The sequence below is a fragment of the Nematostella vectensis genome, chromosome 14 (assembly GCF_932526225.1).
Source record: "Nematostella vectensis chromosome 14, jaNemVect1.1, whole genome shotgun sequence".
Taxonomy (NCBI): domain Eukaryota; kingdom Metazoa; phylum Cnidaria; class Anthozoa; order Actiniaria; family Edwardsiidae; genus Nematostella; species Nematostella vectensis.
In genome coordinates, this window is record NC_064047.1 from 12979147 (window position 1) to 13006771 (window position 27625).

Consider the following 27625-nt stretch of genomic DNA (forward strand, 5'->3'; position numbering starts at 1 on the left):
TGTCACTCGTTACGTCATGTAGGGGAAATGGAAATGCAGCACGTTTTCCACAGACTTGTCGTGTGACTACGTCCTCTGTTGTCACTGATTCAAGTAGGATCTCTGAAAATCTAGGGAAATTCTCGAGAGGTCTTGGAAATTCTTTCCGTGAAAACGTCATGTACATCCGAATTATAAAACGAAGGAAACGAAGTCGTGTCATATCAATATTTGGCTCTTTTTTTCTGGCTGTGATTGTTGTTTGTTTATAAACCACATCAATCTCGCACAATTGCACCATGAGAATAAAACCGATTATGTCGGGCCATGGAAAAGTGGGCGTAGGTTGAATCTGCTGTTGTTTGCACCCAGGTCTGGGTGTGAGCAAACCAGAAAGAAGAACACAGTGTATACAAATTTAGGTTCTTTATTTTTTTCACATCAATCATTTTCGATCACGACAAAGTAGACCAGCACAAGGCTCGGGTTCCTAGCTTTTGACTGTGCGAGGTCTAAAAACCGAGTCCTGGCAATATAATTACATACAACTAAAATAATGCCTCTAATACTTTAAAAGTCATAATGAATTAAATCATTCCAGAGACAAAAAAAAGTACATTCTGATAGACTCAGGGGGGGGGGATGATTGAATTATTAAGATTTTCTTTAAGCGAAAGTAAACAACGCCAGCATTGCCTAATATCGAGAGACCGAGAAAGTAGTAAAACGGGGACGAGACAAGTGGGATTTTGAACGCGTCGCCAGCACACAACAACACTGGCGCTGTTTACGTCACACGCTGTTGAAATGTCCATCTGAAACTATAACCCACCATGCTTTGCAGGCTTAGAGAGCACAATTAGATTGATAGCAAAGTTAAAGCCGCATTGTCACCAGTTTACTTCCGGAGGTCCGACGGAAACCTTAACCGTTAAAAGACAAAAGAATCTATTAAAATCCGAGATATTTAACAGGCCATCCGCTCTAAATTATCAATCATATCCTCAAAGAAACTTCCAATAGACACACTTCTTCCAATATTTTGAAATATTTTTCGCGTTTTCCGTTTAAAAATCATCGGATATTGTTAGGTAATCCACCGGAAGTAAACTGGTGACAATGCGGCTTTAATCACTTCTGCAGTAATCGTAACACCAATGTAAAAATCATCGAACAAGCAATCACTAAGCCTGCATTGCGTTATGGGTTAGGAACTATATAACTTGACAAAAATCACTTTCAAAACCTAAAAAATCAAACAGGTGCAATCATATCCACTCTACTAACAGCCGTTTGTAGATAAAGCACCGAGTATTAAATCCATCAAATAATATATTACATTTCATAGCTATAGACAATCATCTTTTTTCATAATAAAGAAATATATTCCTGGCAATTGGATACAAAACGTAATCTTAACACGCGTCCTTAAACTTTTTTTTTTATACAGTAAGCGAATCAGTTGTCAATCAGACCATACAAGGCATAGGTACTTATGAAGACCTTATAAGGGAATAAGGGTATTTACGGTTAGATGTGCCGTTAGATTTCTTAGTTTAATGAGAGTTACAAGCAATAAAGACGTGAAAAGTAGTCAGCAAATATATAACAACTAAAATAATTCATCTATGCGAGTAAAAACATAGAAGCCAATACCAATTCTATGCAAAAACAGGAGAAAACCCCAATAATGGTTTTATAGGCATCTAGCAATATATTTCCAGTCCTGAAGTTACAACAAAAATAATTATAAATTATTCCATCGCGAGGGACTGACCAAATTTCGCACCATACACTTAGTGGATTTTGGCGGGAAAACAAGCATCAACACATCTAACACCCATGCGCCATCTCCCGCCATTTCACAACCTTGTTCTAGTGCTAATTCCCAGTCCCCTGGGTGAAAGTAATCATACATGGTCTAGATCGAAGTGTAGTTATGAAGTCATTGTTACTGATGTAGCCTAAATGCCGTTTCTAGTCTAGTTATGATGGTCACATAGCAGGATTAGTTTGTGTAGAGCTAAGTCAGACTCTGTCACGGCAACGCTTGGGTTAAGCTCCTGTTGTTAGCCATTTTATGCTGGATGGAGGAACACATTACATGAATTAGAAATTACTCTATGCTTACCGGTGTTCAATTAAAGTTGGTATTATAGTGTGTTATTTTGAACTAATTAGATGAGAAAAAGCAGTGCAATTACGAAAGACATTTTGAGTAAACAACAGGAAAAGTCAAGTTCTCAAATGACAATACTGTACATAAAAAAGCCGTGTTGCCTGTCAAGGCGACAAATAATTCAGGAAAATAGAAGTTTAATTTAAATTTAAAAAACAGAGGAGAAGCAAAAGGGTGTAAAGTGCTGAGTATAATGACAAAAAAGATGAAACGTAAAAACATGCGTTAACTTTCTTAGCACGGGTTAGCTTAGACGGTCTTTAGAAAAGCAAAAGTTCACTGACATTGCTTGCAAGAAGAGGATGATATATATACCTCAAGTCACGTGATTGACATTTTAATTAAATTATATGGAAAACAAATCAATGTATAATAACGTCTAAATTGCACTAAGATTGTGTTTCACACAACACTTTTTTAAAACCAATTCTCACTAAGAGTGCAGGTATAAAAAATATATGTCAAAAATAAAAAAAAGGATATGCTTACAAAATAGAACATTTAGTACAATAGAATTTACACAAGAATTTCATTTTAGTGAGTTTGTGTCTATCTTTTAAAATATTGTATATATCATATATTATATAATTTGAGATTTTTTTATATAAAATGTAAAAATGTATATTTTGTATATAAAATCTTTCTGGAGTAAGGAATAGAACTACTGCAAGCCAGCTAGCCATTGCTGGAAATTCTAAGAAAAAATAGGAGAACCATTTTAGAATACACAATTCCCGATTGTACATACACCATGTTCAATGTTTCCAATCTTCAAATCCTATGAACTTACCATATTTAGAAAAAACGCAAAATTTCATTTATATTTTCACAATGGCTTAGGCAGGAAAAACTGAATAAACAAATGGCACAAACACCAATGATGCATAAATAGATTTCTTTTTCAAGAAATATGTCCACCAGTGCAATGCATTATGGTTAGGGCCATATATAGCATACCTAGGAGGCACCCTTTCTATTTGTCACTCTTGTTATAAAGCTGTTTATACCTTATCTCTGATAGGGATGCTCTCTGATTGGTCGACGTGGCTTGACAGCACCTGAGGTCAAAGTCAATGGTTAGTTACCAGGGGATTACTAAGATATGAATACAACAACAGTGACTGCAGTACTACGAGCACAAGGTGACTTCATGTTACCCCCAGATCTCCCTTTTAAAGAAAACATTGGAAATGCTGATTTAGAAGAGTAAGTACACAGCTGCTTTGTCTCCTATTATCTTTGCTCTACAAAGGAGTTCTTTTGTCTCTATTCTTCTCGTTCTTTGTGTCGAGGTGCGGATATTGTTCATTTGCCCAATCAAATTGCAGCTTGTAAGAGCTGCATACTGACCCATTTAGAAAGCATGATTTAGTTGTATGCGAACTGCCTACAACATTAGCCCAGAATTACACACAACAGAGTTGTGGCTGATTTACACTATACAACTCAAGTTGGAGGATGGTAACCGTGATTTCAATTTCTTTTAAACAAAGCTCAAGTAGTTATATAGATAATACTGACCATTTTTCTGTGTGGCATGTTAGTTGACAACTGAACACAGGAGAACTTTTTTGGATTTCTTTCTTGAATCAAATCATAAATGGTCTAATCTACTAGGGTCTGTCTAGGGTTTAGATGTCTCATTCTCCAAAGACTAAAAGTACTACTAAGTACTAAATAAGTACTACTGCACAAAAGGTGTCCCAATTTAGTTTGGGTTAGTTTTTTATTTACTTTGTCACAGCAACACCTTACCATACGATACCACATCACCTAAATGCTATACGAACCAGCACAAGTAAGTATCAAGCATACCAGTGTCATATTTACCTGAGCAATACATACCAAGTATTGATGGCTCTAATGCTGCATGATAATCTAACAATGTGCCTGGGCGTGTCGCAGCATAGGGGAACTCAAGACCTGTGAGGGGTGAAGGGTATGCTCCAGGAACTGAAACCATAAATAAAGAAAACAAGTCAGCCATAAGAGAGGAGATAAGGCCATATTAGAATTACAATAAATGGGGTAATAATTAACTTGATAATTTCTAGTTATTATAAAGTAATCTAAAAGTTCTCAATTAAAAAAATGTAATTAAATATCAACACTTGTTACAAGTTATTTCTTAGCAGAAGGGCTATGTATGTATTCTACATTACATACTATGGATATATATAAGCTACAAGTATGTCTTTAAGGAAAAAACTTGCATGTGAAAGAAAAAAGAAAATTAAGTTATGACAATACAAATAACAATATACAAGTGCCTATAGAAAAATTGTGAGCATTAGAGTTTACATTTTCAAGTTTGATCTTTTGAATTCCAATGCAGACACAAAACAGGCAGAGTTGTGTAAAAAAGGCCTCAAGCAGACAGCATATATATATTAGATTCAAGTCCCTACTATAAATTACACAAATGAAAAGTTGAGGCTGTTAAGTACAGTTTTCAGTGTAATAGCTTACACATCAGATAACGAAGTTAGAGTTTTAAGGAAAATTTGTTGTTTGTATATCCAGATATTTAGACAGAAATTTAGAGTTTTGGGAGGTTTTTGATATATCAACATATTCAGGTACAAAGTCAGAATTAGTTATTGTTTATCACCATATTCAGGCAGAAAGTACAGTAAGAGTTTTTGGTTAAAGTTATTGTACTGCATTTCACCATATTCAGATATTACGTAAAGTAAGAGTTTTTGGTTAAGGTTTTCGTAAATCAACATATTCAGGTAAAATGTAAAGTTAGAGTTTTTGGTTAAAGTTATTGTATATCAACATATACAGGTAGAAAGTTAAAAGTTTTTGGTTAAGGTTGTTGTATATCAACTCTGTGAAGCTCACTCACATGCGGCTCCCCATATACGAGAAGGCACATGAAGGCCTATGGGAAAAACACCAAAGGCACTATTACTACAATGGGATCTTGTTCAAGTACTAACTCCATTATTTACATACGCAAATATAGCAGGACATTGAAACACTGACATGTGTGTAAACAAATAAGACAATTTTCTCTGTATTGTAAACAAAAGACTTGGTGTCTTTAAAAAGATATGTAAGTAGTCATGCATGTTGTAAGCTGTTAAAATAAATTTGTGAACTTCGAGAAATACAAGTCAAATTAAACTCCATAGGCATCCCTGTACAGTTCTCAACAACTTAAAAATTGTAAGTTTTTACCGTGGTACAAATGTATCGATTTGATTTAAAAAAAAACTGTATATTTAAGGTTCAACCCTTAAAATGTCCTGTTACACAATTTTTGGACTGCTCAAAGTTCCATTAAATTAAATAACCAGGCCATGTGTCATGCTACATCAGAAAGCCTCTTTCAGCTGACACTTGGTCATCCTAGCAAAGTACTACCAAGTGTAAGAAGGCACATTCCCATCTGTTTATTTGGGGAAGCTTTTAGATATTACCAATTTAATTTGGTAAATAAAGCATGAGTTTTTATTTTCGCGTTATTTTGAGATTTTTTTCTCATAATTTGTCTTCCAATACGGGTTGAAAACAATAACAAAGGTGTGGCTGAACAGGGCTGTTTGAGTGTGAAAAAAAAACAAGAATTATTATTCTTCTACACAGCAGTCTCATTGAAATTATATGGCTGCCTTTTTTATAATCTATACTTTATGCATGATCATCTAAGCACTTTTTGTACACCTTAACTTTCCAAATTTACCAATTTTACAAGCTTTTCTTCATTACATAAGTTGTAAATTAATAAAAAATGGTGAAGTTTTGTAGGATACAGTAGATTAAATTTCAGGGCAATAGGCAACATGCACTAAGAAATCACATAACTTTTACGGGGGCAAACTCGCACTTTTGGCAGCAAAATAACAGCAAAAAGCAACCTTGCATAATTAATGCAAGGAAAGGGGTTAATATTTGTTGTCGCTTTGTGGCGTGATAACTGGAGGCGCTCGCTTCTGCGTTACTTTGGTGTGAGTTTACCATTCAAAAAGTCAAGTTACCTAGTTAATGAGATTCATCTCCTTACAAAACTAAATTGTACATCCGATTTGTATACATTGTGTTGTGGTTCTACGTTCTACAACATAAATCTAAGGCACTCTTAACACACCTGGAGGTCTTGCCGCAAGCTGGTACCCTGCTAGGCCTGGATGTATTGGCATGCCGAGCAGCCCACCAGGTAGGATTGGTGATCCTGGCAGTGAAGAAACTGGAATTGTATTCAAAGATGCTTAGAACAACCAAAATTACTGCATAAAGCTTTGCAGGAGTATTATCAACCTGCATGTTTTTTCACTTTTTTTGCTATTCTCACTTCCCTGCATTTCTTTTCTACTGGTTCGTTCCTAATTCAACTACATATCCTTGCAATCACAATTAGAATTGGCAATCACAATAGCTCACCTGCTGTCACACCCGGGACACCTGATTCGCGCAGCGTTCCATTAAGAAGAGCTAAGTCCTTGAGTTGCTTCTTTTTTATCTCATCCTCTCCTTCCTCCTATTGCACCCAAACAAATCAGTAATTATATACTGTATATATAATGCCTACACATTACCTAACAATTAAAATGCATATCCAAGGTCCCTGATAAAGTGATCCTTTGAATTATGCACTACAGATCATGTTACTTAAATAACATAAGCATTCTTTTCCTCCCCTCCCCTCCCCTCCCCTCCCCTCCCCTCAATGCATTTACTGGCAATGACTTGTTTGATTCCTTGGCCCAAAATGATCAATACAAAAGGCCCAAATAGTCGTGTTTGTAAACCAAAAGAATAAATACAAAACAGCGAAAACAGGCATTCGACTTTTTGTGTTAAATACAACTTCTTCGGGGCAGACTGACAAAGTCTTATTAAAGCAAAACCTTGGCAAAGTCGAGTGACAGTTTTTAATGTTATTTGAAAATGATCTATATAATCCAAGAAACAAACAGCTGTGCTACAGGAAGAACATAGATACTTACCACGGGCCTAAGGAGTGACTGTACCCTTTCAACAGCCTTCTCTAGGCGGGTGTGGCAGCGCTCCTCTGTATCCTCGCATGATATTAACACATGCAGGTCTTCATCCAGATGTTCGTAGTTAGGTTGGCCACGTTTTTCCTCTTCCTAGAAAACAAACATTACGCTACATACAGAGAAATATGTATCACAGATGAAACGTTTTTTTCTCTGTGATGATGTACTCGAGAGCAGAAATTAAACTTCTCAGTTATTCAGAGGAGAAGATGGAGGATGATAGGGCATTTTAGACAAAAAAAAAGTCACCAAGGTAGCCCTCTCGGGGACACCTGGAGGGACTAAAAAAGGAGAGGAAGGCCTTTGACCACCTGGTGAAAAACGGTAGAGGGAGAAAGGAACAGTGCCGGATGGAAGACGGGATAAGGCAAAGGCTGCTGCTGCCACCAGAACAGACTGGAAGCATTCTGTGGAGCCCTTATGTGGCATAAAGAAGATATGTTACAAGTAACAGATGAGGAGGCTGATACTCTTGATATGACGGGTGTAGCAGAAAATACTTGAGCATTGTTTTGTGTAAAAAACAACAAAAGAAAACACCTGTCTTGCAGTGCATTGAGTTGAAAACAAACACAGCAGCTTAATAATTTAACAAATATTTCTCATGTCAGTTGCATAAAAATGGCAATTGGATGCAAAGGGTGAGTTTTCTTTTTTAGGAACTTACGAGTTTTTTGTCTTTCATCGAGCCCTTTCCTCTTACAAGCAGCTTACACCCTGTTGTACTTTCAATTTCTCTTAGCGTCATTCCCCTTGGACCAATTACTCTGCCTACAAAGTTGAACTGCAAAATAAATAAAAAATGAGCAATCAATTACTATATTCACTCATTCCTTTTTTACATAATAAGCCATGATAAAAATACATTATCATGGTAAAAATACAAATGAGTCTGGATGCAGGGGTAAAATAACATTTTCTATCTTCTTTCAAAGATTTGACTGTTCTTTTATTGAGAGCTGTATCTCAAAAGACTGTTCAATGAAATACTTTTATTCTTACTGTATTTATTTTTCAGGGTAAACACAGATAAAAAAATAAATAGTATTTAAATAGTGCTATGCATTTATATAGTGCTACAGTATGTCCAGCCACCCTTCTTAATAAAAAAGGCTTCTAGAAGGCTCAAATGTTTGGCAAGTCAAATTCAGGGCAGAGAAACAGAAAGATTCTCCCCATGTCTCAACCAGGAGGTGAAAGGCCCTATAGACTTTGAAGAGCTAGCCCCCAGGGCCATCTGTGAAGCCAGGGGGAACCAGAGGATTACCTTGGGGAACTCCTTCACTGGTGCATAAACTTTCTCCACTAACTTCACCCTGGGTCCAGACGGAGCAGGCAGTGATAGATCAGCAATTGATGTTGTCCCGTTATCCACACCGTTTGTCGCACCATGGAATAGTTCATTTCTTACTTTGTTGATTTCTGTGAATGGAAAATTAATTCTAAGAAATACATCCTTATCCCACGAGTGACCTGAAAAGCAAATTGGATAAAAGAAGTGAAACATTTTTATTCTATGGAAGTCCTAAAAAGCAAATTGTGTCAAAAGGAAAGAGATCCCACACTAGTACTTTATCAGACACTTCAATTTTGAAACTTATCTTGTGACGTATCTTTCCTGTCATTATTTTGCCCATATTTGATAGTAATTATAGACATTACATGTATAAAACACATGGAAGGTAAATAAATACATTTTCATGTGCCCAAGTGGGAGCCCCCTAAACCTCTATGAATTTGCTACTTGGCACACTATATTTTCCTTACAGTAGTTCATATTTGACTGTGAATTTCACCAATTTTACCATATTTTCCTCATATTAGAATGTGAGAGTGAGTTATTCCCTTCAAAATCTTCAGGCATTTCAATATAATCTTGCAAAGGTGACTTGACATGAACTTAATTGAAATCACAGAGGAAGTGCTTGAACATTACTGACTCAATACAGCATAAGGACTACATCATTTGGTCTTCCAGGGACTTTTTCCTGTGATGCAGCAAATACTGCTCCTTACAATAAGTAGAAATTGAAAAAAAAAATGAAAATCAAAATTGTAAATATCCAGCAAAAAAACAACCACCCTGAAGAGTTATATCTAACCATTTTTATGGAAAAAACTGTCTAAACAATTGCAGGGAAGTAATACAGTATCTAACAAAAAACAATCAATGTAAACAGGTAATGAGAGTTTTTTATCTCACATTTTACAATAATTTCCATACCAATTCAAGTTTGAAGAAATACGCTGTAATGAGGTCTAATAAACTCTAAGAAAAGCTCACATCTAAAGAGCTCTAATATAAGGAGAAAACTGGCACCACTAGTATTTAACCTGAATATCCATAGTGGGGAAGGTATAACCTTTAAATATGGTTTCTGGAAGCAAAACACTCAATAAATCTTCTTGTGTTTCAGAGGAAATAACAGGTAGAAGAGTTCCCTTTTTTTCATTTATGTAGTTGTTCAATAAAAAATGACCTTCAAATTTGGAGAATAGAAAAAACATCTTTGGAAATTCATTTGTTCTTTTTTCATCCAAAATAACCTGAAACCCCACCAGATGGTGGTTCCAAAAAAGGAGCTTCCTTCAAACTGCTTTTTTTCCAGGACCATGAGTGGTTGAATAATACAAAGGCACTTTTTTAAATGAATAACTTCAGTGACTATTATATTTTTTTTGTTAGATGACACTATAGGGGACTGTGGATTTTAAGTTATTTGTAAAGGAAACAATCCCATTCTGTTAAAATGGCATTATCTAGGGAAGAACCTGGATGCATATTAAAGAGGGACTTCACGATTTATCCACCTAACAAGAAAGAGCACATAGACTAGGAAATAAAAGTGGAAATAAGCAAAACTTTTAGTTCACTCTTTAATTCAAAACCAAATATGTAAGTCATAAAAACAAGAAATGACAACAGTGACTATACTGTTTGAATTCACTTAAAGTTTTCATTCTATGACTAGAAGTTTTACATAATTTAGTGATATCATTTTGGATAAGTTTGTGCCAGAGGGTATTACAGAAAGTCTGCTCCAGATTTTGCTACAGTAGGCCTTGATAAACCAGCAACATGACTACAATTCTATAAGTAGTTGTATTGGAAATTTTCTATTTAACTTTTCCCATTACATTCTGAACACTGAATGCAATCTAACCCCTAGTTCCATTTCTGTGGTTGTCAAACACATGTAAAACTATTGCTGATACAATCACCTAAGATAAGCAGAATTTGAATTTCCCTTATTTATTTCAGGTTCAATAAGAGATAAGTGTACAACCAATACAAGTTGTTTGATTTTGACATGATTATGCTAAACTCTGATCAATGTCTCAAACAATGCCTCATTGGATTTCTGAGATATCCCCATATTATTCTATTTGAGAAAATGCTTTATTTTTTCAGAAAGAATGACCCATCCAAATTCAAGGGCTAATTTCCTAGATATAACTATCTTGAAAAGCTTGCCAACAAAATGACTAAGAGATTCTATATAAGCAAAATGGAAACAAGCAATACAAGGATTTACCCGAAAGCAGGATTCAATTTTAGAACAATCTCTTGTGCTATTTTTGGTATTGAATATTTAATCTTGTTATGGGGTTAACTAGGTCTCAGTCTGTAGAATGATCACCACTAAAATGCAACATGAAACTACATAACAATGTCTTGCAAAATATATAAGAGGCAAATAAAATTTACTTTTCTGAATTATTAGAATTCAATTACAAACCCTAAAAATATGATTTTAAGGAAGACAAGTTTTATAAACACATTAAGAATTTATTTTTTGGAAAAGGGGATTTGTTGAATACTTGAGTTATCTTTTTAAAAAATTCAAATCATTGACAAATTTGATCTTGGGTGAGGAGAATTATCAATATAAGAAAGTCAAGACTTACAAAGCAATACTGGTTAATATAGTGTCTAATTATTTAAAACATACTAATAAAAAAGAAAATATCGGAAAGGAATTCTGATAAATGATATGTTTCTAAAAAAAATAATAAACACATGTTTAATCAGTATAAGAACTTTTCTATTCGCATAGTCTAAGCAAACATGACATATTCAATAAAAAAATAATTGTATACAAATAACATAGGAAAAACGGTAAGTTTTTGGAATTCAATCTTTTACACAAGACTAAACAATATCATCTATTTTGTAGTAATTTTATCCACCACAACCAACATAGTTCAGTTGTTTTTGGTGTTACAAGTAACAGGTAAGTGTAAGTATGGGACATTTAATAAAATATTTATCCTGTTGTAGTGCTGACGATGGTTGATGTGGGATTGTCATGAACCTTTTGGAACAGATGCAATCATGTGTATTCGGTTCTAAATCTGTGAATTTCTTTTCAATCCCTAAAGCAAAAATACTTCCACGACAATTTAATTATTGCTATTATGACTGGTGACAATCAAATATTCACACATGGAATATTAATTTATTTTCGTTCTCTCCAAGATAAAATTCAGAAAACTGAACTTACTATCGTGGCAAAAACGATAATGAAAAATGAGGCATTTAGAATTCCGAGCGGTCCAAGGTGTTTCAAAAATCCATTGTTTCACCTAAAATACGAGAACTATTAAACTTTCATAACACCACAAGCATCAATAGATAAAACATCTGATCGACCACTGGTACGAATTAAAACTGACTTTTAGTTTTAGCGAAGGGGGAGATGTGATAGCGCGGGTGACCAATGCAAAGTTTGTTTTAACAAAAAATACACTTCGAAACCATAATAATAGGCAAAACTACATTCTACCAGACGAGGCAGTGTTGTTTTTTGGTGTCCAATTGAGGATAAGGATTTGTTCCAAGTTCCCTTTGGTCATTCTTTGAATAACTCTGGGGTATATCGGTGACAGGCTACCTGCCGAGGCTAGCAAAATACCCGGTTCGTGTTACATAAACCTTGTTTTTCAACCCAGCCTACAACCTGGGGTTTATAAAATGACTTTCACAATAATAAACATGCTGACTACACTCTAGGTCAAACCCTCAATATCAAAGTCTTGTTCTAGGCGAGATCCGGAAAAATAAATCGCCAAGAAATCGCGATCATAATATTCCACGGGTCTTGCAAAATTCTCAAAAGAAATTGGACACGTCGAGATATCGAGTGACTGAAATATTCAATTAAATTCTATAAAATCCTTGTATTGTAAATTCCAACATTATACACCTTTTAAGAATACGAGATAGGTTTTCAACACTTGGCCAAATGAATAAGGCTGTCCTTAGGATAAATAATTTGCCGTAAATACGGTCAAGAAACCGCAAAGCGAGCTACAATTTGTGAAAATTGCCCACATAAAATTTGACAAGACGTGTTCCTGTTGATTTCTCGCTCCGGTGAAAGGAACGGACGCGTGTCGATCTCCACGCCAGAGAAACTGTTCGATTGAACGCGACGAATCGGTTTGCTAAAGCGAACAATAGCCATCAAATTGCGTTTATTTGCACAAGGACAGACAAGCAAGCAAAATAGACTCACGAAGAATAGCTTTTCAACGCGAGAAAATGTAATTATGCAAGAATAAAAGCCGCAAGTTTTGCTGCTCGAAACCAGAGAAAACCAGCGAAACCTCGGCTTGAAATGCTCGCAGACTTAAAAGCATCTTAAGATCTCTTGAAGTTGAAAGTCTCAGCGGTTGGATATGGGCTGTTAGCTTTCTACTAAACGCGCTTTAGACATGGTTGGTTGACAAAGGATGAAATATTCATGGTTCCCGCAGAGAGAGTAGAATCAAGCACGCTTTCAGAAGAATACCAGTTTAATCATACGAAACGTAAATAAGAATTTTACGATCTTGTATTCTGAGGTTACAAATACATAGGGAGTCTTTTTTTTATCAAAATAAACGAGTATCATGCTAAAAATCTGACCCAAACAGTAAGGCGAATGGACGAGAGAACGTAATCTGACCCTCAAGGATTAAACGTTCAAGAATTTAAGTTACTACTGAACTTGGTTTCTATTTACAAATCATAGAATCGTAAAGTTATTAAAAACCAACCTGCTTCTCAAAGCTTCCCTCTGGACTTCAGTGGTCGTTCAGAAGTTAAACTAAACTTGTTCATACAGGAGCATTGCAAAACAACTGGCTCCACGAAGGTTTGAAGACGGGACAGGCCACTTGAAGAAGACGGCACTCAAATTTCAACTTGCCTTTCGCAAGATTTTACAACGAAAACCCAGCCCAAAGATGCATTAGAAATTACCTTGAATCGTTACTTCAGCAATGCTGCGTATTATTTATGTTGAATTGGCGATTATTTATCATAAACTGCTATTATTATTACAACATTATAGTCGCATCGTGTGAATAAGTTACTTCTGACTTTACCTTGATCGAGTAGCCGTTCTGCGTGAAGAAAAATCTTGGGCATTTTCGAGACGGTTGTTTTGTCATTCAATAGTTCGTTAAGGTATTCAGAAGTACTAGGAATACTCATGATGAGGTTAGGGTTAGTAAAAAAGAAAGCACATTCAAACCCGCAACCCCGAACGCAGTCGAGTGAACAGTGAACAACACACACCGACCTGAGAACGAGACATGTGCATAGAGGAGAGGGACTGGGACTATCATTTGCATGAGTTGCAAAGGGGCTGGGGAAAGAGTGGAGTTGGGTGGAGTGGAAAGAATGAAAGAATCGAGTTTTTTTTTTTTTTTTCTTGATCGAGGAGTTCCAGAAAATAGAGGGGGGGGGGGAGGTTGAGCGCAGATCGATCTTTGTTTAAAGCCGTGAAGACAACAAAAATTTTTTGAACCTTTTGACAAGTATAATAAGCTCGTTTTGTGTTTTTATGATATAGCTTCTAAACCTGATTCTAAGATAGTAAAATAAAAAGAAAATAATAATGCAATAAAAATAAAAACCGCCGACACGCATGCTCGCGACCAGAAACGAAATACAGTCGTTTGACAAAAGGTTGTCGTTTGACAAAACGTTGTCGTGAACCGGCTTTGCGACTACGCGAGAAGCCCGCATGTAAGCATGGGTAAAAACCACTGAAGCGACTGGCTGCATATATTAGCCGCCGCTACCTACCGCGTTAAGTTTATGAAGTGGCTAATATATGCAGCTAGGCATTTTAGTGGTTTTTACCCATGCTTACATGCAGGCTTGTCGCGTAGTCGCGAAGCCGGTTCACGAAATACTTTTGTCAAACGACTGTATTTTTATGGCTTAAAGGACGGACCGGAAAAGTGAAAGGAGAGAGAGGGGGGGGGGACTAAAAAATCACGACAATAAACGATAAAAATAAATAAAATAAAATACATTCAGCCCAAACAAGACAGAAAAAAATGCTTACAACGATTTACCTTTCCCAACCCCCGAACACACTCCCCGAACACACACTCACACAATTTTCTCTCCTTTTTCCTTTGGTGGTAAAAGTTACATTACCAACAGAAATACTCAAACTCGGCTACTCGAATTTTCCGCTAACGTCGTCTGTTTTTCATTTTCCTTGGCCTTATTCAATCCCGATAACTCAGAATTTGCTCCCATGACTTGTCATCAAATCAAGAAAATGGTTCCTGTTTTAATGGACTGTCGCCCAGATCTCGATTGTCATGGAGAAAATTGCTCAACGATCTAGGCGACAGGGAACAATCACGTCATGTTTGATCATTTCATGTGGCGGGGCGTTGCAGTTGCAGTTTGCGCATCTGTCCCTAATGGCTCGAATATCTTTGGACATCCCGGACCAGTACACTATGGAACAGGCGTGTTGCTCCATCGCTGAAGTTCCCTGGTGGGCGGCGTGGATGAGTTGTAACCTGGGATACCAGACCCTCCAGACTGGACGACACAAGTCTGGAGGCCCTGGTACCCAGGGTACGTGGAGGTGCTAAAGGATATTTTCACTGAAGGACAAGAGGACCACTAACACGGTCGTGGTACAACAATACACCTTCAATGCAGACTTCGTGTTCCATGAGGTGCAATATCTTGTGCGAGGAAAGACCATGAGGTGGCTCCAAGCTCCTGTGCGTCGTGGCGGATAGAAGTCATGTGAGCGGTCTTCGTAAAGTCAGGTGTGGTCGGCAAAGCCGACGAGGGGTGTCTTGACGTGGCGTCAGGGGCGTGATTGCTCTTGCCTGAGAGATGCACGATCTCAACTCGCCATGGAATGGTGCGCTGCCTCAGCCTTAACAGGCGTGAATTGGTAATTCACCAAGTGTGCGGTCGCCAAATATCTTCACAAGCGACTCGTGGTCGGTGACCATGACGAGGTTATCACACCCTTTGGTGACGTCTGCCCAAGGCTTTGGGTTAGCGCCAGTGCTTCCCCTTCGATTGTTCCGAGGAGAGGAGCCGTGACCCGGATATGGCGTTTCTTCGTCCCTCCGGGCAGCAGTACGCCAGAGGAGCAGCGACATGTTGCTCGTAGCAGAGAATGGCCTACCCTCGCCTGGAACAGTCGGGGCGCAGGCAAGTGCGCTTTCTCGTATCATAGATTTCCGCGCCTACGCGGATGGCTTGGACGATCGCTTGTTTGGAAACTTTGAAGGCTTCCCCCCCCCCCCCCCCAGATCTGGAGACCATGCCAACTGATAAATGGCTTGAATGGGACTATTGTGTCGCGCAATTTTCAACGAGGTTAACTTGATTCCAAACCAGCTTCTAATGTCTGTTGTGGACTTGGGTGTGGGAAAGTTTGGAATGACGTCCAAGTATTACGGCAGATGGTCGATGATTGACACCCAAAAGGCGGCGATATCTACAATCCTTTCTGCGAACTGAAACTTTTCGGTATTGAGGAACGATGCCAGACCTGTCTACGTTGTGCGAAGAGTTCAATTGTTCTACACCAGTAAGATTGTTGTAATGCAAGGTGTCTCTCCCACAACGTTTTCTTGCGCTCGAAGTCAGACAGAATAGCAAACTTGTATCCGGAGATGAAGAACCCCGGGGATGATGAGCCCTCGTGTAGCGCGAGTGGCCATAGGGGACAATAAAGGTGAGCAGGTGACGGTCTGAGTCACGCAGGGGCACACTATAGTCGCCGTTCCACGAGTCTGGCACACTGTCTTCTATGTGTTCTTTGGGTCGTGCCAGGTGGAAGACTATGAAGCGAAGGTCTCGCGTAGGCAGAACTTGTTGAGTGGGGAAAAATCTACCGTTGTTCCGATGAGGCCATATTCTTTACAAGTGACCACCATGCGAGGGCAAGTATGCTTCCGGTGTTACCACTGTAACATGCATCTCGACGGTTGGGTCTTGCATGGTAGCGTCCGATGAGGGCACGTGTTGAGAGGCGGACAGTTCAAGTAGACAGCTCTTCGTGTGTTTTGGTACGTTGGGGTACGACGTTCCGTAGGGAGTGGCTTGGGAGCTTACATAAACGTCTGGCATAAGTCCGTATAGACCTAAAAATGTGGCTGACTCTCACTTTCTTCTGACCCGGTTGGCGGTGAAAACGATAACTTATGAGGACTTAGGCCTCAAATAGAGTGGGAGAGAAATTATGCCCACAGTAAAGTGATTTATACAAGTTGGGGAAACTAAGAAATTATGCCCAAAGTAAAACGATTCGTACTAGTAGGGCAAACTAAGAAATTATGCCTGATGTAAAAAGATTTGTACAAGTAGGGCAAACTAAGAAATTATGCCTAAAGTAAAAAGATTTGTACAAGTAGCAGGGGAAACTAAGAAATTATGCCATAAGTAAAGTGATTTATACTTGTAGGGGTAACAAAGAAATTATGCGCAAGCTAAATGGATTTGTATAAATAGAGGAAATGTATACGATGTTATGGCAGCGCAAGCTTGATAGGTGAGGGGGCGTGGCCTTGCTAATTAATGATATTAGAAGGTAATCGCGTTAGTTTTCCACCATTTAATGAGCACGTATCTCGCTATACTGACCACCGCCACAGTTCTTCTTTGGGGAGTCCACCTTCACCGTTCGGCCACTATCGCAGAGCTCGTCCAGTACTCAGAGCCCAACACGGCTTTAGTAGACTCAGCGTACAAGAACGACGTAGCGGACCTCGGCGAATGCAACCACAAGTGCGAAGAAGATGAGAAGTGTCTCAGCGTCAACTACTGGAAGGTAAATAAGAAGTGTGACTTAAACAACGCGACAAAGGTCATGTACCCAGAACAAGAGAATAAAGACAGGACCGCCATCTACGCCAACATTCGTGCGGGTAAGTGCTCTAGACACGATAAGATTTTGTTTGACAAAGATTCACTAAACCACCACTAGAGAACAAGAGTCCTCACCCCTAAACTTAATCTCGCATTCATTTTCATTCTTTTCTTTTTGGTATCTTCACTTAACAAGTAATAGAAAACTCTAAAAATAAATTCCATTTTTGCTAGATGCGCAATTAATGTCTCTCTTGAATAAATATGTCTATTAGACGCACCCTTGTATAATTTGTCTGATATGATGTCTAATGCTACTTAAAATGTCACTTCCTCGGACTCTAAACATGCACTTATTTTTTTACGCAATATTGTTTTCAAAAACAGCGCGCGCTCGTGAGAATGTCGCCATTGTTTATTGCGAATGCAGCTACTTGTATCTCTGACTCACCTGTAATCCAGTCTATACTGCGAAAGGTTGAATTAAACTCATTATTATCATCATCATCATCATCATCATCATCACCAATACAATCAATCAATCAATCAATCATGAATCAATGCAATACAATAAACTACAATTAATCAAATGTAATTAGCATATTTAACAGTAACGAACTCGTTGAAACGACTCGTATTAGTAGGCCTCTGATACGATTTAGATTTAGACCTGAGATTATAACCTGGATCATGCGTAATGCGACGCCCCTTAATGATAGGAAAAAGAGGATTTTCTGGTTTGATTCTGGAAACGAATCGCTGGCATGCGATATTTCTTCGCTCGTGCAACAATATTAAATGACCGATCTGATAAGTGACCGGTAGACTGTTATTAGCTCTATGGCATCTGCTAAATTTTGCAGATTTGTTTCCTGAAGTTAAATAATCATTTGACTGCCAGGTTGAGATATTAATATGACGGTAAAAATTGTAACCACACAACGTTCTTCAGCAATAACTAAGAAGGCATAAAGACGGAAACCGGTTCAGCTCGCACATAGGTTTTCTCGTGTAATTTGGTTGACATCTCGATCTACGTCACGAATGACTGGACCCGGGCCTTTCAGTCCACGGCCTTTTTTTTCGAAGGTTGACCAAAATACCTCAATATTACAGATTTGAGTTATTCGCGCGAACGCGTGTTTTATAGGGTCCAGACGAATCAAATACCATTCGGAAGAAGAAAATATAAAGAATTAACAAAGTCTATCAACTCTGAAAGGTTATATGGACTTTAACCCGGAGGTATAGCCTTCGGTCTCGTCCATAAGAATGTACTTGTTTGAATTTACCGTTGTTTGCGAGACTCCTATCCGCGGAGATAGGGGACGGGGTGAAGAAATATTTAAGTTCCAGAAAAGTCACTGTTTCTAAAAGAAACGGATCTGTTTCGCAAAATATCTATTCCGCAGCCAGTTTTTTTTTTTTTTTTTTTTTTTTTGCTGCCTGAAAATACTCTCGGTTTCTGGGAAGAAATCGTCCCGAATGGTTCTGCTGGCAAATTTGTGGAGTTAAACTAGTTGTGCTGGGAATTTTTGGGGGGGTGCAGGAGCGGATGCTTGTGAAAAAATCGTCCTGATCGGGTATACGGGAAATTGTGCTAAAGCCACATGCAAACTGCGACAGCATCTGCCAGCATTTTAGTCGCTTTACTGACTATAGGACACAGGAAATGTTAAAATGGGCAATGGACTTTCTGACATTTCCTTTGTCTTGTGGTCAGTCAGTCGAGCAAAAATTCGTCAGCAACATGCTGGTGGGTGTTGGCGCAGTTTGCAGGGGGCTTAAAATGCCTAACCTCTGCTGGCTGGGAAAAAAAATGAAGGGTCTTTCCTGGGAAAAAAGGAACAAATATTTTTTCCCAGCAACTTTTAAATTGATATTTTCGGCATCAGAACATCTTCAAACGACAAAATATGTCATTTTAACGTGTTTTTGGAAGGGGGGTTCATTATATGCCCTTGTTTCTGTGTCGTCACTCGGAAGAAAAGGAACTGGAGGCACAAAGAGGAAAAATAATATTGTATTTTTGAAGGGAATTCATGTGTATATTTGCAGACTGAGAATATTTGACTTCCCCTAGACCATGCATGCTATAAAGGGGACTTATCAAGGCATTAGATTGAATATAGTTTTTGAAAAGTTTTTCATTTCCTTGACAGGCAATTCTTGTCTGACAAAGAAGGACCCACAGGAAAAAGAAGGTAAATTGAATGTAATTTAATAATGCCCACTTTCCCTCCCTTTGGCTACCTAAACAAGTAAATGAAAACATCGAAAAACCGGTGGAAAGATTGCTTAACGAATTTAACGGGTTTTATAAAAGCCTCTATAAGTGGAACCATTTGTAGGATTCTGGTTGGTAGTGTTTCTGTAGAAGGGCTCACACCCGCTAAATCTGACTAACAGGACTGATGAAAGTTTGTTTATTGCAGCGAAAAACTGCCTCGATGTGCTGAAAGCCGGAGGAAAGAGCAACGGTTTGTACACAGTGAAGCCATCAGCGGACGGCGATGCGTTCAAGGTGAGGAACCAGGGTACAGAACAATGTGTACACAGGGAGACCACCAGGGTAAGAGTACAGATAGTGTATACACAGGGAGACCACCAGGGTAAGAGTACAGATAGTGTATACACAGGTAGACCAATCAGGGTAAGGAATAGAGCGGTGTATACACAGGGAAACCATCAGGGTAAGGAATAGAGCGGTGTATACACAGGGAGACCATCAGGGTAAGGGCCAGAGCGGTGTATACACAGGGAGACCATCAGGGTGAGGAATAGAGCGGTGTAGTACACAGGTAGACCATCTGGGTAAGGAAATAGGGCGGGGTGTACACAAGGAGACCATCAGGGTAAGGGTAAGAGCGGTGTGTACACAGGGAGACCATCAGCGTAAGAGAACAGAGCGGTGTGTACACAGGGAGTCTATCAGGGTAAGAAACAGAGAGGTATGAACACAAAGAGCAGACCATCAGGGTAAGGGAACAGAGCGGTGTATACACAGGGAGACTGCAGGGAACAGAGAGGTGTATACACAGGGAGACTGTAGGGAACAGAGAGGTGTGTACACAGGGAGACTGTAGGGAACAGAGAGGTGTGTACACAGGGAGACTGTAGGGAACAGAGAGGTGTGTACACAGGGAGACTCTAGGGAACAGAGAGGTGTGTACACAGGGAGACTCTAGGGAACAGAGCGGTGTATACACAGGGAGACTGTAGGGAACAGAGAGGTGTGTACACAGGGAGACTCTAGGGAACAGAGAGGTGTGTACACAGGGAGACTCTAGGGAACAGAGCGGTGTGTACACAGGGAGACTGTAGGGAACAGAGAGGTGTGTACACAGGGAGACTGTAGGGAACAGAGAGGTGTGTACACAGGGAGACTCTAGGGAACAGAGAGGTGTGTACACAGGGAGACTCTAGGGAACAGAGCGGTGTGTAATGTAATAACTGTAGTCTAGGAAGCCATACTACGAGTCAGCATTCCAAACTAGATTTTCTAAGGATCCAACCGCTGCCCACAGTGTAATAACCCGGCCTTTTTTAATAGAGATAACCGTATTTCAAAATCTTAGTACTTCTCACCGAATTCAACCTTAATACCAGGTTGAATGACCCTACTAAAAACTACATCTAGCTATTTACATAACTAAGTGAAGCAAGCGTGTATACACCTCTGTTTTCTTACCCTGATGGTCTCCCTGTTTATACACCGCTCTGTTCTGATGCAAATATCTGTGAATCACGTGAAAATATCTAAGGAATTTCCCTTGGTGTTAGTTTAACGGAAAATGTCTCGTAACACTACTCATAACACTACCCCCCTCCAAAAAGAATATCCGTCTCGGATATAAACTATTACAAAATCACATAATGTAGTCTCTAAATCTTAAAGGGACAGTTCTTGTCCTTGATGGGCGAGGTCTGCGTGATTCCACACCATCGTCTTCTATAGTTTTGTCTCTAACATCTCTATCAGATACTCCATCATTCCCGTCAGCATCTCCCGTGTCTTCATCAGCTGTGTCGATATCTCCAGCCAGACCGAACCATGTAGGCGCTGCCCTTCCCTCATACCGCCACAGCTTATTGCGATGTACAACCTTTGGCTTGCTTCTTCTACTTTTTGTATTCTATAGGTAACGTCATTTAGCCTTCCGGTGACGATATAAGGTCCATCCCATGTCTTACTTAGAGAAGGGGACTTGCCCTTAGTTCGGCGAGGATTGTGGTACCACACGGGATCTCCAGGTTCAAAGCCTCCGGTGTTAGCGCGGAGACCATACCGATCCTTCATGGTTTCTGCTTACTCCCTGAGATTATCCCTTGCGTCAGCAGGCACTACTTCTAGTCTGTCACTAAGTTCCACTCTCATTCCTCATTGGTCGTTGAAACTTTAGGTCTATAGGTAAACGCAACTCTCGACCGAACATCATACAAGCTGGTGTGTACCCGGTAGCCTCATGGACTGTAGAACGATATGCCAGTAGTGCGAGCGGAACGTCCCGATCCCAAGTTTGCTGATTCGCAGACGTAAACTTGGCGAGATAATCTTTAAGAGTCCCCTTATACTTTTCGACCATGCCGTCTGACTCTGGATGTGCAGGAGTGGTCCTTGTGTTGTTGATTCCTAGTGGTTTACAGACTTCAAGGAACACTTTTGACTCGACATTCCTCCCTTGATCAGAGTGAAGTTCCAATGGTACGCCATAGCGAGAGATGTAATGAGCCACAAGAACCTCTGCAACTGTCACAGCCTCCTGGTTTGGTATTGGCTAGGCTTCTGGACACTTAGAGAAGAAGTCCATTACGACAAGCAAATACCGATTCACTTGTTCCGTTTTTGGTAGTGGCCCAGTAATATCGAACGCGATACGTTCTCCCGGCTCACCAACACGGTAGATTTGAAGTGGAGCCCTTGGTCTCCTCTCAAGGCCTTTCCTCGCAGCACAAACTTCACATCTTCTACACCACTCCCAAACATCCCTGTCACACCCTGTCCAGTAAAAACGTTGAAGAATTATTTTCAATGTCTTTTTCTTTCCGAAATGCCCTGCCGTTACCGAATCATGCAGGGAAAACATCACCTTTTCATTCTTACTCTTAGGTACAACGAGAAGCAATGTGATCTGACTTCCGACATCACTTTTCCACTTCCGATAGAGCACACCATCCTTTAACACCAAACTGCCCCACAGGGCACAGTAGGCCTTTAACTCTGCAGAGGATGAATCGGTGGACACGCCCTCTGAACTGATACAATGTCCAAGGTATTTGACTCTTTTTTTAACAGAAGACACTTCTTCGGATTAAGCTTCAAATTTGCTTTCCTCAACCCTTTAAAGACCTTTGCAGTGTTCTCAATGTGTGACTCTAATGCTGGTTAATGGACAATGATGTCTTCAATGTATACCAAACAAGTGTCCCACTATAATCCCAACGTAAAAGCAGTTTTCTCCTTATCCTTTGGATCCATCTCAACTTGCCAATATCCACTTTTCAAGTCGTAAGTCGAAAAGTATCTAGAATTTGAAAAACAGTCCAACATGTCATCAATCACTGGAAGAGGATACGAATCCTTTCTCATGACGTCGTTCGACTTTGGGTAATCGACACAAAATCTTGTATTGCCATCCTTCTTCTTCGTTAGCACTATAGGTGAAGACCATGGACTATCTGAACTCTCGATTACACCGCGTCAATAGCTTTGAGTCCCTCTTCCCTTTTAGCTGCCGGAAGTCGTCTTGGGGCTTGCTTTATCGGAGTTGTATTTCCGGTGTCAATCCTATGCTGAACCAAGCCTGTACGTCCCAAATTTTTAGATCCCGTAGAAAACAAATCCATATTCTGAAACAAGAATTGCGTAATCTTGTGTCCGTCTTTAGCATTCAACCCACCTATAGATTCTTATATTAGCTTTCTTATAACATCCGGGACAGTGTCTGAAAGTTCGACATCTCGAGCCTTTCTTTCGGTAGTCCTCCTCACAAGAAAACTCTCCACCTCTTCTAAGTCAGCAATAGCAGCATCGACCTGAATCTCCACCTCGTAATCCGTGATGTTCATTATCCTTACTGGTACGCGATCTTTTCTAACATCAACAAGCGCAGCTGCTACGAGAATCCCTTTAAACTGCGGTTTATTATTTACTGAATTCCATAACAACAATGAGCCCCCAAGGTTCTGATGATTGACTTCCCGAGACAATCCCAGGATGAACTATCTCACAATTAGCAGGTATCCTTACTGCCCCGTCCAGTACAACTCGACCCAAGTTCTTATTTCTCGATTGTTTTCTTCTACACCATGAAGCTGCACTTGCTCGCCAGCTAAACACAAACAAGCTTCGGCAAAGTTCACACTGCAGTTGTTGGACACCAGAAAATCAAGCCCAAGAATACACTCATCCACGATATCCGCAACCTACACTTGGTGTTTTATTTTAGAACTTCCGATCTTCAGGTACCTTCTGCTCCTCACAGGCGCGGTCTCTCCAGTAACTGACACTTCACACGGGACAGCTCTTTCCCCGTCCGTTGCATAACATCCGGCCGAATAATAATTATTCGTAGGAGGGGGCAACAAGGTAGGGTGCTGTAGCTATGGTAGCTGGTGTTACCAACTTCTGCCTTGTGCGTCCCTCCCGTCTAAGATAAGGACATTACCTTCTAAGGTGTCCGAGTTCTCGACAATTCCAACATTCCTGCTCTTTCGCCGATGGCTTTGCTCCTGAAATTTTGCTGAATATCTCTTTAACCGATGTTTCAATCCGATGCATTATCTGCAGCAGTTGTTCGTCTAAGCCTTCTTTCCTCCTTTCTTTTCTCTCATATTGAAACTTTACTTCCCTAATTAATCCATGTCTTTGCTCTGAAGCCAGTGTAAACGATTCCAGCTCAAGTGCAGCCGTTAGTGCTTCCCTCATTGTCCCTGGTCGTGCCTGTCGTATTTTCAGTCTCAATTTCTCGTTATGCAGAGCATCAATAAATTGATCCTTACTCAGGACATCCTGGACTTCATGTCCAGCCCCCGGGTATGCTAACCGCCGAAGCCGCTAACTGTGGTAGTGTCTCTCCTTTTCTCCTCTGCCTGTTGCGAAACCTCACACGTGACAGTTTTGTCTGGTGAGTCGAACCAAATTCCGCCAGAGCCGACACCAACTGTTTGTAGTTATTTCGTTCCACATCTGCCATGGCACCGAAAACATTCAAGGCTGTCCACGTAGGCTTGTTGCCAAATAAACGGCCTTCTGACTGTCGCTCCAACGGTTAAGCTTTGCTGTTAACTCGAACTGGGCATGATATGGCTCCCAGGAACCATTTCCGTCAAAAGTCGCAGGCTTTTGCACCGGTCTCTTTTCTCTCTCATTGACAGAATCTTCAAAAATTCCAGGCCTCGACAGACTTGTCTCCAAACGTTCTCCTTCCAACTCTTCTTTTAGCTCATTCTTTAATGCACCATAAGATATCGCCATCAGCTTTGCGTGATCTTGAGCGAGTAGGTTTTTCCATTCTTCAGAGCGATCGGAAATCTGGGCCTCCAATGCTTGTATTTTCGTATAAAATTCCCTTTCTATCTCCAACTGTCGCCGCTCGAGTTCTCCACATCTCTCACTCAGCACTGAGCTTAAGGCGTCAACTTTCTTGTCGATTTCTTGCACTCTTTCTATGTGACTGCATAGCAAGGTTTTCATATCCAAAATCGCCGATTGAATTGACTCTAAATTCGCTTGTTCACCGTTTTCAGCGTTTTCTTCTCTTCTCGAAGCTATACTACGAGTCAGCATTCCAAACAAGAGTTTTTAAGGATTCCACAGCTGCCAACAGTGTAATAACGCGGCCCTCTTTAATAGAGATTTCAATCTTGTTACTTCTCACCAAATTCAACTCGAAACCACGTAGGGACAGGTCTTGGATGGAACAAATGCCCGACAGTTTTCAATTTATTCAAATAACCAAGTAAATTGTCTTCCTAGTGAGTTCAATGTATTCTATATTTGTTGAGAAAGGGCATAGCTGAATTGAGCTTTGTTTTCGGTATTGAATGCTTTCCGTTGTCTGTGTCCACTATAACATCGTATTTTTAGTGACACTGGGTTTTTCTAAATATGGTGCTTAATGTCTACAAGCTCTCAAACGGGTCGACGCTCAAGCTACAGCTTCTAACCAGTTGAAGAACCCGCTACAGCGGCTTGGGGACCATAGTATAATATAGGAGCTTGAAGGTTCTCAACCCGCTGTAACGGGTTGACGCTCAACCTGCTACACGGGTTTGCTTCTAACCGGTTGGTCAACCCGCTACAGCGGCTTGGGGACCATAGTATACTATAGGAGCTTGAAGGTTCTCAACCCGCTGTAACGGGTTGACGCTCAACCTGCTACACCGGGTTTGCTTCTAACCGGTTGGTCAACCCGCTACAGCGGCTTGGGGACCATAGTATACTATAGGAGCTTGAAGGTTCTCAACCCGCTGTAACGGATTGACGCTCAACCTGCTACACCGGGTTGGCTTCTAACCGGTTGGTCAACCCGTTACAGCGGCTTGAGGAGCATAGTATACTATAGGAGCTTGAAGGTTCTCAACCCGCTGTAACGGGTTGACGCTCAACCTGCTACAGCGGCTTGCATTTTTTTGCCATTTTTGTGGTACCAGTATACAGAGGCTCCACTTTGTATTTCACGGTATCTAGTGTTTCCGTTGTAGATTGATATATGCAGTGGACATATTACCGAGTACCTAGTGAGTCAGGGACAACAGGGCCCACACAGCATCAAGTGTGTCCGTATTAAGGGGGCTAAACAATGTACTGCATATATTTTGGGGTTCCAGAATGACCACCATGCGTAGGTTAAACTATGCATACGTTTATGTGTACCTAGTGTGCCCAGTATATAGAGGCTCGGATAATGCATCTAACGACTCAACTTTTCTTTCCACGCGATCAGCAACAACACGTTGTACAGTTTCCCGAGAGCAAAAGGGGGCCGGGAAAAAGTATTTCCTAGACTTCCTGTTCCTACTCTTTCTTTCCCACACCTTCGCTCGTCCTCAGCCCCCCTCCCCCTAAAAAAGAGAATAAAAAAAAAACAGTAATGAAATACGAAAGCGAGATCACTTTTACATTAAAATAAGAGAAAAAGAGTTTTTTCTTTACATTTTCGGTCTGCAAAATGCCTATGATTCCGAGCATTGCTTTTTTGAGAAAAGTCTAATCATGCCAGTTTTGAGCGATTATGCTAGAAATTGTCCCTACTTGCCAGGCTCGTGATCATGACGGGTTTCCTGTCCGTTCCGACTAGCGTCGTCCTGGGCACCATGCCTCGCAAACAAGAAAAAAGCACATGGCGAAAAAAGCGATTTGAAGTTTTCTATCTCTGCGGCATTTGCAAGTTTTTCACCAGCAAGAGTTTGATTCCAAGAGGACAGCATCATATGTAAGTCTTGGGACATGCACATAAACATCAATTCGAAGACATTTCGTGATGGTGACATCGAAAATGATGAAGAAAAACAAATGCAATCTTGAAAAATTTAATAAGTTATCTTAAGCAACGCCCTTTTTTTTCTAGCCTCCCTCGCAGGCGTTCTTAGGCAGGCGTTATTCTTATGAAAAGGAGGGATCGGGGTAGTATAACTACGAAAGCCGAGAAGGGCCATCAGATTTGCGAGATAATAATTTCTGAGATGATAATTTGAGATGCTAATTTTAGAGTTTATAATTTCGGGTAAAGAATTCTGCCTGGTTACTGAGCATGCAGCACTCGATCAACACAACAATTCCCCCCACAGCTACGTTCGGTCCTGAAGAGTTCTTCAAGTTTTCCCATATTCTGCCCTTACTAAGGTTTGTTTATGTCCATAATTCATATTAAAAAAATATAATATATCCACGTAAGTCAAAAGCGCCACGAAGTCATCGGTGGAAAGCTGGATGTGCTCTTTTTCATGCCGGAGCTATACAATACAGAAAACTATCTACGGTATGTAGACTTAGAAGACGTGCAAGCATGCAAGCGCATGTATACTGAATCCTGTGAAGACTACAGCGGAAATATGGAGGAGCTGGTACAACTCATAAAGCCAAACTACACCCACCATCTAACGCAGCTGAGGCTCTGGAATTATTTTCAGAAATAACACAGAAACTTAAAGAGTTTCACCAAATTTAATATAGCAGATGATTAAGGAGACCGAGTATTCATGTAACATGAAGACCATATTCATCCCGTTTCAGAAATGTAATTGTTTTGTTTATACAGAGACAAGATAATGTTGTTGTTTTATTTAAGTGGCTTTTGATGTCTTGTATTATATTCTATCCAA

At 39.9% G+C, this 27625-nt stretch overlaps 2 protein-coding genes across 10 annotated transcripts; one reads left to right on the plus strand and one right to left on the minus strand.

The window, feature by feature from the left end:
• Nucleotides 1–390: 390 nt before the first annotated feature.
• LOC5501031 (protein quaking) lies at nt 391–13761 on the minus strand. 9 transcript variants are annotated; one of them, XM_032369404.2, is made up of 10 exons: nt 13540–13761; nt 8435–8589; nt 7835–7951; nt 7114–7257; nt 6548–6644; nt 6255–6338; nt 5010–5045; nt 3989–4111; nt 3166–3216; nt 391–2852 (listed from the first exon to the last, which is right to left on the minus strand). In XM_032369404.2, the coding sequence occupies exons 1-9, from the start codon at nt 13646–13648 to the stop codon at nt 3167–3169; spliced, it is 915 nt and encodes a 304-aa protein (XP_032225295.1). In that variant the 5' UTR covers nt 13649–13761; the 3' UTR covers nt 391–2852; nt 3166. The 9 variants fall into 9 exon arrangements, with proteins under 9 accessions (XP_032225295.1, XP_032225294.1, XP_032225293.1 ...); XM_032369403.2 differs by having other exon boundaries at nt 391–2062; nt 4004–4111; nt 6255–6353; XM_032369402.2 differs by having other exon boundaries at nt 4004–4111; nt 6255–6353.
• A 3287-nt stretch (nt 13762–17048) lies between these two features.
• LOC116608106 lies at nt 17049–20917 on the plus strand. Its single transcript, XM_048721450.1, has 3 exons — nt 17049–17358; nt 19735–19871; nt 20909–20917. The coding sequence occupies exons 1-3, from the start codon at nt 17049–17051 to the stop codon at nt 20915–20917; spliced, it is 456 nt and encodes a 151-aa protein (XP_048577407.1).
• Nucleotides 20918–27625: the final 6708 nt, after the last annotated feature.

What these genes read in the sequence shown, in the direction of transcription:
- LOC116608106 (XM_048721450.1), top strand. Translation starts at nt 17,049, where the DNA reads ATGAGCACGTATCTCGCTATACTGACCACCGCCACAGTTCTTCTTTGG. An exon ending in CTACGCCAACATTCGTGCGG is followed by an intron (nt 17,359 to 19,734) that starts GTAAGTGCTCTA and finishes TGTTTATTGCAG; the next exon opens with CGAAAAACTGCCTCGATGTG.
- LOC5501031 (XM_032369401.2), bottom strand. Translation starts at nt 13,648, where the DNA reads ATGAGTATTCCTAGTACTTCTGAATACCTTAACGAACTATTGAATGAC. An exon ending in GCTTGCGGCAAGACCTCCAG is followed by an intron (nt 5,046 to 6,254) that starts GTGTGTTAAGAG and finishes TTTTTCCCATAG; the next exon opens with GCCTTCATGTGCCTTCTCGT. An exon ending in TCGTATATGGGGAGCCGCAT is followed by an intron (nt 4,112 to 5,009) that starts GTGAGTGAGCTT and finishes TTATGGTTTCAG; the next exon opens with TTCCTGGAGCATACCCTTCA.